This window comes from Panthera tigris, chromosome A1, assembly GCF_018350195.1.
Source record: "Panthera tigris isolate Pti1 chromosome A1, P.tigris_Pti1_mat1.1, whole genome shotgun sequence".
Taxonomy (NCBI): domain Eukaryota; kingdom Metazoa; phylum Chordata; class Mammalia; order Carnivora; family Felidae; genus Panthera; species Panthera tigris.
This window is the reverse complement of record NC_056660.1, coordinates 229,034,668-229,048,300: the sequence shown is the minus strand read 5'-3', so window position 1 is coordinate 229,048,300 and position 13,633 is coordinate 229,034,668. Positions and strand designations below refer to the sequence as shown.

General features: G+C 39.6%; 1 protein-coding gene across 3 annotated transcripts in view; it reads right to left on the bottom strand.

The window, feature by feature from the left end:
• Nucleotides 1-13,633, bottom strand: part of CTNND2 (catenin delta 2) — a 931,760-nt gene that overhangs the window by 568,758 nt on the left and 349,369 nt on the right. For all 3 annotated transcript variants that reach the window (XM_042997513.1, XM_042997503.1, XM_042997520.1), the window contains one exon: nucleotides 6,487-6,599. In XM_042997513.1, the coding sequence (XP_042853447.1) occupies nucleotides 6,487-6,599 (113 nt within the window). The remainder of the gene's footprint in view (nucleotides 1-6,486; nucleotides 6,600-13,633) is intronic.

The following is a 13,633-nucleotide window of genomic DNA, read 5'->3' as shown; positions in this document are numbered from 1 at the left end:
CAAGCCTGTATTCACCACTGATAAGAACCTAGAATCCTATGGCATTGAGTGATTTTTTCCTTTGGCTAAATGATGTCATTTGGGAACATGCAAATGTGTAGAAATATCTTCATAGTAAAAAAATTCATGTGAAAAAAATAAAAGTAATTATTTAATTATCCAAGCTGTGTTCTTTTCAAAATGAAATTTTTTGGCAAATTTACTCCTTCTTTATCTTGAAACAATAAATATAACTATCTACTTTTTTAAATATCATATCCTACAGGATAATGAAAAAATGCACATGTTTTACTTACAATTATATTCATATATGGTTTATTTCCTTAAAAAGTTCAGTGATCATGCTTTTAAATAAATACATTTCATTGTGACAAAAAGTATGTGTCTACTTGACTAATGTTTCTTCACCTCTAACTACTTTAACCAGAAATCAGCATATTTCCTAAAATAAGCCTGACTTCTTTGTTAACTGTGGACAAGATTTTTAGACTCCATTAATAGAATTGTTGGCATTTCAGCTCACAGAAGTTAGCTAATAAAGAGAATGACCTTTGGTAACACGTATAACATTAATTCCTTTTGCATCCAGTCTCTAAGATATGGCAAACTTTTGTGGACACTTGTTTGCAAGAAATTCAATAGTTCATCTGCAGGGAAGAAAGAGCAGCTTCTTACATGGAGCAAGCAATTCATATATATGTGTGTGTGTCTGTGTGTGTGTGTGTGTGTGTGAATATATATATTACATTTTGTATTTAAAAATTTTTTTTAACATTTATTTTTGAAAAACAGAGAGACAGAGCACAAGAAGAGAAAGGGCAGAGAGAAGGGGAGACACAGAATCCAGAGCACTCCAGGCTCTGAGCTGTAAGCACAGAGCCCAAGGTGGGGCTCGAACCCATGAACCCTGAGGTCATAACCTGAACCGAAGTTGGATACCTAACTGACTGAGTCACCCAGGTGCCCTTAACATTTCATCTTTTTAAACATATATAACTCCAATTAGAATCTTGGGTGTCTATATTATTAAAAAAAATGGTGAGCCTAAGTATGATTGCTTTATTTAATAGCCCTTATTCCACAATAAATAATGCCGCTACTCCATATTCAAATACCTCCACTTCTTAGAATAAAGGCTACAGATTATTTTTATATGTGAATCCAAATGCATATATACATGCATGAAAAATAAAATGGGCTATAGACATTCACCTTTGGAATGAAATATAGATGGTCACAGAAAAGATTTATTTTCTTGGAAAACTTTCAATAATTCAGCTTATTATAATCTCTAACGACCAACTGGAAAGCACTGTAGATATTTCCTATTACTGTGTAACAAGTTACCACTAACTGAGCAGCTTAAAACAATGTCCCATTTTTTACGCTAACAGTTTCATAAGTTTTGTAAAATTCAGATGTGGTATGGTTGGGTTCTCTGTTCAAGGTCATTAAAGGTTAGCATCAGAGTTTCTGCTGGGCTAGATTCCTTTGTTGATGCTCTAGAAAATAATCTGTTTCAAGTTTATTCAGGATGTGAGTGGAATTCAATTCCTTTTGGTTTTAGTACTGAGACCCTCTTCTTGCTGCCGTCAGTCAAGGATCACTCTCAGTTTCTAGAAGCCATGTGCATTGCTAGTCACATAGCCTCTCCATCTTTAAAGCCAGCAATAGAGAATTTATGTGTCAAATCTCTGTAGCTTTGAATTTTTGACTTCCTTTGTCTCTGAGCTCTAGACCATTGTTATAAATCATCATCATCATCATCATCATCATCATCATCATCATCATCATTGTTTCCAAGAGTCAGGTGTCCTTTAAGAAGAGTCCATAAGATAGGTTCAACTCTGGTTTGCATTCAGTGTTTCTCCCATTGTGTTCTTGGGAATCAGGGATATGATTAGTCATCTATTTTGATGTCCTTAAATTTTCAGTAGCACTCGAGAAAATCCCCACACATCCTTTGAGTGAAGGTTAGACATTCTGTGGCAGGTAACCCCTCAAAGTGTCAATGGTGTTTCATCTCTAATGCTTTAAGTTCTAATGACCCTCAAGGAAGGGACACCTGATCCAATTTGGACTAATCAAGGAAAGGTTCGGAAGGATATGAGCCCTCAGCTGGGTAACTGGATTCACCGGAGGGGGTGCCCTGGTGAAAGAAGGGAGACATTCTAGATAGAAGGGATCACATGGTCATAGGCACTGAAATGGGAAAGACAGGTGTGTTTATAGAAGTGGGAAAGAATGCTTCACGAACACGGTTCTGATTTATGTAGTATGTAGCTCAATCTCACCCTGTATGGGGGATAGATTTGGGCATACCACAGGCAGAAGGATGAGCTAGAAAGCTGTTATTAGAGTCTGTGGAGAGAATGACATGGGTACAGGTATAAGCAGGTCCTCAGACCAGGAGACTTAAAAGAGTAATGTATGGCCCCCAGCCTGGGAGGGAATGAATGGCTCACAGGGCTGTCAGACCATGATCACTGACAGGCCTTGGCCCGAGGGACAGGCATTAGCCAAGCAATCACAACTGGCCAGAGTGTGGGAGTGAGCCACGAGCAAGGGGGATTTGATCATGACCCTGAATAAAGGGCAACATCTGTGTAAGTAAAGTTCCTGACTCGGATCTGGATGGTTCTGAGCAATCAAGGAGAAGATGTGAAACCAAACACTCTCATGGGAAGGGAGCAGAATCTAACACCTTGGAAAGGACTGGGCTGGAAAGAGTGAGCAAAGCCAAGTCAGGAAGGAGATAAGGTGAATGGTGGATGTGTAGTTGCAGTAAGAAGCACCAATAATTCCTGTGTAGAAGAATCCCAACACTTCATCACTAATGCATCTGAACTCGGGAAGCTTCAATACCAACACGGATGTTTAGACAAGTCTGTGAAGCGGGGCGCCCTGGTGGCTCAGTCAGTTAAATGTCTGACTTCGGTTCAGGTCATGATGTCCTGGTTAGTGGGTTTGAGCCTCTGTCAGGCTCTGTGCTGACAGCTCAGAGCCTGGAGGCTGCTTCGGATTCTGTGTCTCCCTGTCTCTCTCCGCCCCTCCCGTGCTCGCGCTCTGTCTCTCTCTCTCAAAAATAAATAAACATTCAAAAAAAGTCTGTGAAGATGTTAGGAGATCACAACGTTCCTATCTGCAGCTACATAAGGTCTGGCTGTTTGGACACAGTCGCTGATGTGCTTCAACAACAGGGAGCTCCAGCTTTTCCTTCTCCAAGTTCCCAGTGTTCACGCTCATGATCTGATGATTACAAAGTTGACTGTTATAAATGCATATCAACAAAAGTTCTCTTGAAAGTTTCAACTGTCAATGTGACTACCAGGGAAAGGGTCTTAGAAACCAAATGGAGAGTTTCCTATCACTGATAAAAGGCAGAGGAAAACCAAACTAGATTTATGAGTCATTTTTACCACTTCCACTAAAAGTCTAAAAAATATTTGATTTGTTTCATTTCCTCTAAGAAACTCTCTTATCCCTCCTTCGCATCCCTAAGAAGTACGAAACAACATCTAAATTATCAAAGACTTCTTTACCTATTCTCCTTTTAAAAAATGTTTGTATTCTATTTTTAAATGTTTTTTGAATATTCCTTTTGATGTGCTAACTAGGTTAGTCTATCACACTTAATAAAGACCTGAATTTCCAAAGGTGATTTCTGAAGCTGAGCAAACAACTAGGTTATGACAAAAAAAGAACAGTGGAAGCTATGTATTAGACTTTCCCCCAATGAATTATCAGTAAATTGCTTGTATTATTCAAGTGCAGATTCATACACTGGAGATTTCCAATATACAAAATAATTAAGCTTAATGAAAACTGACATTATATAGCTATCTGGCAAGGAGAAATAATTAGGTAGTGTCATCTGCACTTAACATTACCATTCAATATATATTTTACACAGAACTATTGATTGTGTATCATGGCTGAGAGCTAAGAATATAAGATTAAGAATCAAAAGTTGTCATGGGATAATTTTTCTGTCAACTTTGGTGGTTCACTGATGGGTTCTATTCCAGATACCTTGGACCCAAGGAAAAGAAATCAATTCAGGCAAATCAAATGAGGGAGAAGGGAAGTTTTTAAGAATTTAAAAATTCAGCTGGTCCTAATGATAAGCAAACTGGCCTGTTTGACTTTCAGGAACAATACAGTCTCTCTGTTGGACCACTTTTTGTCATTACAGATGCCTCCACTGGCACGAATCCACAGGGCCACCGTCCTCTACCGCTTACCATTAGATATCACAGACTTTGGATCACTTACTTAAAAAAATGTTTTTCAATATTTATTTATTTTTTGAGAGAGACAGAGACAGAGCACAAGCAGGGAAGGCACACAGAGAGAGGGAGACACAAATCTGAAGCAGCCTCCAGGCTCCGAGCTGTCAGCACAGAGCCCGATGTGGGACTCAAACTGACAAACTGTGAGATCGTGACCTGAGCCGAAGTCAGACACTTAACTGACTGAGCTACCCGGGCACCTGTGGATCACTTATTTTGCGTTTTCAAGAGTAAGACCAATTTCTTACAGGTTGGTCACTGGATGAATCACCATTAGATCAGATATCTATCTCTAATCCAATCAGAGGTTGGGCATTCAGGCACAGGATACAACATGGTCCCCTAGACCTATTTCTACCAGGGGCTGGGGGTGGATTTAATAAAATAAAAGATGTACAGTATGCAAACATAGCACACAGAAAGACTGGATATATAAACTGACCAATAATGACACAACGGGTTTCAAAGCGAAATAAACATGAAGTCAGTGGTGTGTATAGACCTAAAAACCTGACAGTCTTAGCTTCTCAGGAAGTAGGGAAAAAGAAAAAAAAAACATCTTTAACAAAAAGCTCTTCAAATACGTATAACCGTAGGAACTGGTTCGAATACATATTTACAAACATTTTTCTCCCTGACTTAGTCTCACCATCTTCAACCAGTCAACCTTCTGTAAACAATTTCAGGTAGGCACAATTCGCATTTTTTTCTTGTCCATTCTGCTTTGGTTAATCTGGGTGTTCAACAAGTCTGTGATGAGTTTAAGGGGTCCCTGTGTACCCATTTACAGCTACTGACAACCTAGGTACTTGGATGCAGAGGTGGATACACTTCCACATGCCCAAAATAAAGTTTTGGGATGGAAAATGATATTGCACCCAAGGAAGCTAGTCTAACAAGAGTGCAATGATTTCCTTGCAAAAATTCATCATTGTTAAACAAAAAAAAAAGAATAATGTTAAAAGACCGATGGCAAATGACTCTAGTGGGAAACATTCTGACCACAATGATAAAATATTTTAGAGCAATGGAGACAAGGACCTTTTTAATTCTTTTGTCAGAGCAGGTGGCTAAGAGACCATCAAATTCATGCTCCTGAGCAGAGTGGCTGTAGACCCCAGGTCTAGGGATCCCCACCCTTCTTCATCTACGAAAGGCCATGTGACTGGTTTTCACCAATGGTTTGTAGGTGCGGTGATGCAACTGGCAATGCAATTGACAATGAGGTATAGGGATGACAGAGCTCTCAAGAGAGATGCTGGATCCTTCACCATTGTAGGAGGGAAAGCAGAGGGGCAGCCCCTGGTTACCATCCACTACCTCCATCTGTTGCATAAATGAGAAGCAAACTGCTATTGCATTAAGTCACTGCAATGTTGGAGTTGATTTGCCACAGCAACTACTGTTTCCTGAACTAAGACTCCTCCCTAAAAATGTAGAAGGTCAAAAACACAATGTAGAACAGGACGACAGAAAAGTACTATGCATTACTGAGAAATAAAAGCTGTCTTATAGAGAGCTTCATGATTCTTTCACACATACTCACATTACACACACACACACACACACACACACACACACACACACACACGCACTTTTTAAATGTGAAAACATGGTCCTAGGGTGGATCATTTATTTTGTGGGCAAGTGACTAAGTCTTGTTTTGAGACATTCTGGAACCTCAAACCAGCCCCTAACTGAGTAACTCTTCTATCTTATGAATTTGAAATTGTTCTACCCAGGAGAATTGCCTGTGTGGTTGATAACCGAGGTGCGATTTCACACTTTAGCATCATATATTAGCAAACAATACAGGTTACATCAAAATGTTCTCCCTTTCCCTTCAGGAACCTGCAACTCTGGATCATCTAGGAAAAGAGAACCAGACTGAGAGACTGCGCTGTGGAATCTGATTTCCAGCAAGCTGACTGCATGCAGAGCCTTCCTTTATGGACAATTATGCGCCATTTGCATCCGGGGCAGGTGTTAATTCTGTTAAAGGAGTTTCAAGTACAAATCAGGCCATTTCAGACACCTTTTGAACATCTTAAATCAGATCGGTTACAATTCCCTCCCCACATCTGACTGACTGTTCCGTTCCACTGCCAGGTTTGTGAGGAGAAGACAAACACCACAATTTACTTGCACTGGCAGCTCACAGCCCAGAACTGTAAGGAGGCAGCGTGCCCAGTACCTGATACTGCTCACGCTGCCCGTCTCTGATCCAAGCTTGCATCGCTCCAGTTGGCTGGCTACGATTTGGCGTTCTGCCTCCAGCTCTCGGGTCAGTCTCTCAAACTGTAATTCCTGAAATAAAACCACCAAAGAGATGAGTTCTATCATCTATTTGCAAAGGGGAATTCCTATCAAAGTGACATGATGGTCAAGGGGAAAAATGCAATTTATCAAGATGTCAAACAGGAGAAGCAGAGGATGCTGTTGGGAAACCCAAGAAGGGTTGGCAGTTCGGACAGAGCTGAGTTCAGATCTCAGTCCTGGCACCTGCTGGCTGTGGGGCCTTGAGTAAGTTATTTAATCTTTCTTATATCGATTTCATCACCTGTAAAATGGGCTTACAATACTTATTCCGTAAAGTCGGGGTGAGGATTAAATGAGCCCGCCCATGAAAAACTATTCTTTGGCTGGCGGCCAGCACCCAATGGATATTAATACTTCCTCCATTAAAGTTGTAACATCCCATGAAATGTTAAAAGAAACAATTTTTCTATCATTTGGAGTACTGTGTTTATTCCCTGTTGGGTTCTAGCTGCCTCTCTACTAACTTGATCGTAATATTACTTACATATATTGTAGACTGAAGAAAAATAATGCTTATACTTCTGTAGGCTTTAAACTCCAGGAGAAAGGCAATGATACTGATCCTATACAACCTAATTACTAAATGAATATCTTTTGAGATATTTGCTGTATCACCTTAAAAAAAACCAATTAAACCAATGAAGAATGCTTTGAAGAATGCCTGAAATCCACTGTTAAAGGGTCAACATTAACGAAAAATGATTCAATCAGTGTATCAAGGATCTTAGCTGTTCCAATTATAGGACTTTTGTACCACATTTTCATCTTGCATTATATTTTCCCATACACTTAAGTTTTTTACTAAACATAATTATAGCAAAGCATATATTTTCACTAAAATTTTCAGGAAAAGTTTTTACAATGTCACATTTAATTTCTGTAAAATGTAAGTTATCTGCACAGTTATGTTTTGGGTAGGGGAAAACAAAAATGCTGGAGAATACTAAAAATACAGGTTAGTTTGGAAGAATTGTAACTCGCCACATCGCAGAGATGTGTCTTCCCATAAAAGTTGCATTTGTTTTCTTTGTTGCCCTGGGACATTCTTGGGGGATACCTGTAAAAAGCAGGATCTGGCGTGTCCTCCATACATATTAAAAATTCCCTTGGCCTTTTCCACAGGAGATTTCTTTTCTGTTAACAACATTATTTGGGGGAACCAAGAGACACTTTACAAATGAGAGCTCAACTTTTCCTTTAAGGTGCTAAAACTGAGGAAGCATGTTATGGGAGCTCAAATCTTTCTTCTTACATGTTCTGAAGGATGGCAAAGATTATTCGTAAGGACGGAAAACCAAGACCTCTACCAAAATGCATTTTTGTGGACCTAACCTCCACCGCTTCTTCCAGCAAGTTTTACTGCTTTTATTTATTTATTTTTTTAATTTTAATTTTTTTTGGCAGTTCCTTTCCACAGAAATACACAGATTCCAGAAGATTTTCATTTCCAGGCTTTATATTTTATCCTGCATCTGTCTGTGTAACAGAAAACCAAGTTATACCTTTGGATTGATAACACGTGAAAAACAGTATTTAAAGATCATGTAGCATTCTTCATAGGCACATGGAGATTCAGTATTGTTTTTTTTTTTAAGTTTATTTTGAGAGAGACAGATAGAGCGTGAGCAGGGGAGGGGCAGAGAGAGAGGGAAAGAGAGAGAATCCCAAGCAGGATCCATGCTGCCAAAGTACAGCCCGTTGTGGGGCTCAAACCCACAAAACCGTGAGATCATGATCTGAGCCGAAACTGAGAGTCAGATGCTTAACCCGACTGAGACACCCTGGTGCCTCTACGTGGAAATTCGTTATGTCAGCTGCCTTGCAAACATAGAATCACATATTTCTAGAGCTTCTCATCTCTGTGTAGATCTTTATTTCCATGTGGCATTATTCTCCTTCTGTCTGAAAGACTTCCTTCAGTGTTTCTTGGAATGAAGTTCTTTTGGTGGATTCTCTCAGCTTTATGTGCCTAACAAGAGTTGTTATTTTCCCCTCGTTTTTTTGTAAGGCATCTGTCCTCTCACATTGTTTCTGACAAAAAAAAAAAACAAAAAAAAAAAACAACAAAACACCTCTGTTATTTGCGTATTTGGTTCTTAGTGTATCCAGTGTCTTTCTTCTCTGCCTTTTATGATTTTCTCTTTATCACTGGTTCTGAACAAAACGTGATCATAATGCTCCTTGATGTAGTTTCCCTCATGTTTCTTACGCTTGGGATTCGCTGGGCTTCCTGGATAAATCTGTGGATTTATCATTTCCATCAAATCTGGGAAAATTTTAGTCATTAATTCCTTGATTTCTTTTCTCTTTTCCCCAGTAACACCCCTCCTTCAGTGACAATAACTAAGTATACATTAGATCATGTGGAATTGCCCCACAGCTCATGGATTCTTGTTTCATTTTTAAAATCCTTTTTTCCCCTCACTCTGTGTTTCATTTTGAACAGTGTCCTTTGGTTGTCGAGTTAATCAATCTTTTCCTCTGCAATGTCTAATCCACCATTAATCCTGTAGAGTATATTTTTATCTCCAACATTGATGAATCAAACATCCCTAGAAGTTTCCCTCGGGTCTCTTGTAGATTTTCCATGTCTCTTTAACTTAGAAATCTAGGGAATACGCATATAAAACCTGTTTTAATGTCTTGATTAGCTAATTCTCACACCTGTGTCAATTCCAACTGCTTGACTTTTCTCCTGAGTACAGGCCCTATTTCTGCTCCTTGTCAGGTATGGTGATCTTTTTTTTGTTTGTTTTACATTTTTTATCTCAATTTTCACTTTTTTTTATCTTTAAAAATTCATAAATGCAATGTATTGTCAAGTTGGCTAACATAGAGTATCGGGGGTAGATTCTGGTGATTCATCGCTGGGTCGGGGGGAGGGGAAAATGGGTGATGGGCATTGAGGGGGGCACTTCTTGGGATGAGCACTGGGTGATGTCTGTATGGTATGGTGATCTTTCATAAAACATAACACATTTTGAATTTCCCCCTTGTGTGCTGCATATCTTCATATTCCTTACAGGTATTTTAAGCCTGTTTGGGGGCACAACTACTTGGAAGCAATTGGATACACTTGAGTCTTGCAGCTCAGCTTTGTTAGGGGAGACAGAGCAGCATTTGGTCTAGGGCTAAGTACTCCTTTACCTGGGCGGATCCTTCCAAGTACTCAACATCCAATGGATGGTGGGTTTCCCAGTTCGGCTGGTCAGTGTGGACACATATTCCTGGCCCCAGGTGAGCCCCCAGGTACTGTTTCTTCCCATCCTCTCAGATGGTTCCTTCCCTGCCCCCTGGTGGTTTCCTTTTACATATGCAGGCTCTCAGGTCTCAGCTGAATAGCACAAGTGGACCCTCTGCAGATCTCCAGGGTTCTTGGTCTGAGCGGTGATCGCCCTCCTACTTTGCTCCACAAATTCTAGTTACCTTTACCTCCGTGGACTGTCTGCACTGTCTCCCCAGTGCAGGGAGTTCTCTGGGCTCTGCCTGGGTACCCCCCACCTTTTTTTTTTTTCTTTTTGAGAGAGAGAGAGAGAGAGAGAGAGAGAGAGAGCACAATCAGGGGAGGGGCAGAGAGAGAGGGAGAGGGAATCCCAAGCAGGCTGTGCAGTGTCAGCACAGAGACTGACATGGCACTTGAACTCATGAAATGTGGGATCACGACCTGAGCTGAAGTCAAGTCAGATGCTCACGCTAGTGAGCCCCCCGGGCGCCCCATGGGTTCCCCTTTCTACACTGTTGTAGCTGGGGAAATTGTGCACCCAGTGTATTTGTTCCGTGTCTCTTACGAACCACCTTTCTTCACTGCCTAAAGTTCAGAGTCCTGAAAGTTGGTGTTTCATATTCTCTGTGATGTGTTGTTTCATGTGGGAAGGTACTGCCGGGCCCTGTTAGTCTATCTTACCTGAAAGCCGCAAGGTTTTAAGAATTAACAAGTTTCCTCTATGCTTGATTTGTAAATGTGTATTTTCTGCCGTATTTTAAAACTCCCAGTCAATGAGCTACTAACCAAGCAAATACTTATGCGTTTGCACATTCTCTTCAATGTTGTTCACTATTATTAAAAATAGATGGCTACTTTGGGTTACTTGTTTGTTTTATTTACCTGATGACTTCTTAACTGAACTGACATTTTCTTTATTAAGGCAACGGTATCAATATGTTGCCTTTTTAAAAGGTCCATTCAATAAATGTTTACTTTGTCATCGTGTATATGAACCAAGGAAGTAATTAAGTGAATTTTCCCCTGTGCTTTGCTAAGGAGTACATAGTAAATGTTAAGGTCCTCAAGGAGCAAGGAAGTTTCTCTTCTTCATCTACAATCCTATGTTTTATCAACGTAACAGCACAAAACACAAGAATAAAATTGGAAACAATTTTTTATCAAGTGCTCACTATTGAGTACTTTATTTCTAGGACCACGTATAAACCAGAAATTTTTTTGTGCTGTGTTGCCAATGCATCTGGTGTCTAGAGCAGTCCTGGCACATAGAAGTTACTCAATAAACACCTGTTAGATATATGTATCTGCACTGAGCTAAATGCTTTACATGTATTACCTTGTGTAAACATCATCACACCGCTATTTCCTAGATTCTGGGGTTTTTTTCTCTCATTTTACAAAAATGTTCATTAAGGTGAAAGGCTTATTAGCCTTGGCCAGGAAAAAAAAAATTCTTCTTTCAAAAGGAGCAAAGAGAGTGAGCTAAAGAATGGTGTTTAGGAGATCTGGACATAGACAAGGGGTAATTAATTGAAGAAGCTACCTAATATTGGGTAGATGACATCTTCCTCTTATTGTCAATTCTTTTGTTTTAGAGGCCATAGCAGTCCATTAACATGGTGGGCATGTGATGCCAATATAAACTATGAATTTCACTCATTCATATTAAGACTCGTCATTTAAATAGTTTTTATTTCTCTGAACTCTAGAGACCAGGTTCTGAAATGTCCTCCAGCCTAGCGCTCATATTACAGTCATTTCCTACTTTACCCCAAACCAAAGGGCCTCAAGCTCATGAGGAAGGGGGGCTGTTCTTGCCACAGCACATCACTGGGGTTGGGAGCTCTCAGGACCTACGCAGAGTTTAGTGTGGTTTTTATGCCTGGAATTGAAAACTGACTTTAGAATTGGGAACTAGAAGAGCTGGGCCTGTTCTCAAACTCAGAGACTCGTGTGGCCTTACAGCCTCCATGGTATCACCTAGGGCATTGTCACAAAAATGAGTGAGCTTCCACTCCACTGGGGATACTTGAACTGTAGTGTAGGTGCAAACATTACAGTCTCCAATTCTAACTAGATTTCATGCTTGGAGGGACAACAGGCCTCTTAGGAATGAATAACCCCCTGGGTTTCTGAAAGACTTTGAGATAGATAGAAGAGCATTCATGACAGGAATGTTGTTGACAAGGCCAGGTGGGTAGCCAAGAAATCAACTGGAAAAAATAAAAGAATGTGGATATATTCAGTGAAATTTGTAATGCTGGCTGAAAGTGAATATGTGGGACTAAATTAGTTCAGTGAAGGGGAGACTGTAAGAACAGATAAGAAGAGCAAAGAAAGATCTTTGAAGGTTTGGGATTTGGAGGGTAGAAGGAACAAGAGAAGCCAGCAAAATAAATAGAGGAAGAATTACAGGACAAAGACTGCTAGCATGGCCACCTTCTCGGCAGTTTCACTGCAGAAGTGATGATGTAAATCAGGCTTGAAAAAGTGATTGACACCAAAGGCAGAGGAAACAAAAGCAGAACTAGGCAAGCAGGACTACACCGAACTAAAATGCTTCCTTTCCTTTTAGCAGAGGAAATAGCCAACAGAGTGAGAAGGTAACCTATAGAATGGGAGAAAATATTTAAAGGAGTTAATTTCCAAAATACAGAAGGAGCTCAACCCAGTAGGGAAAAAAATTGGACAAAGTACTTGAATAAACATTTCTCCAAATAAGACCTACAAATGGCCAACAAGTATATAAAAAGGTGCTCAATATGACTAATCAAGAAAATACAAATCAAAACTATAATGAGATACCACCTCGTACCTGTTAGAATGACTATTATCAAAGCAAACAAAAGATAACAAGTTGGACAAGGATGTAGAGAAATCGGAATGCTTAGATGTTCTTGGTGGGGATGTAAATTGTTGCAGCCATGATGTAAAATAGTATGGAGGTTCCATAAAATATTAAAGATAGAACTGTCATATGATCTAGCAATTGCACTCCTGGGTATATGGCCAAAGAACTACAGTCGAGACATCTCTGCACTCTCATGTTCATTGTAGCACTATTCACGAGAGCCAATGTGTGCAAACCACTTAAATGGACAACAGACAGCAGGATAAAGAAACTATGGTAGACACCTACAATGGAACATCATTCAGCCTTAGAAAAGAATGAATTAGCACCATCTGCAACAACATGGATGGACCTAGAAGACAGGATACTAAGTGAAGTAAGTCAGTGACAGAGGACAAAAGGCACCTGACTCCACTTATATGAGATGTGTGAAACAGTCAAACTTAATAGGATCAGAAAATAGGATAGGATGATGGTTGCCAGAGGCTAGGGAGTGGGGGAAATAGGGAGTTGTTCAATAGGTACAAAGTTTCAGTTATACAAGATGAACAAGTTCTAGCCATGTGCTATGCAACATAGTGCCTATAGTTAACAACACAATGTTGTGCACTTAAAAATTTGTTAAGATTGTATATCTCATATTAAGTGTTCTTATCACCAATAAATAAATAAACAAATAAGAAATAAATGGGGCAAAAACTTTTGGAGGTGATGGATATTTTTATTACCTTCATTGTGGTGCTGGTATTGTGGGTATAGGCATATGTCCAAACTCACCAAATTGTGTGTATTAAATATAGCCAGTTTTTAATATCAATAATGCTTAAATAAAACTGTACTGTATTTCATGGGAATTAACATTGGGATGTGGATTAAAGAAGGCATTCTTTGATAAAAGAAGTTTGAAGAAAAAGCTAAGTAGTGTTAGAAAACCTAAATCTCCCCACT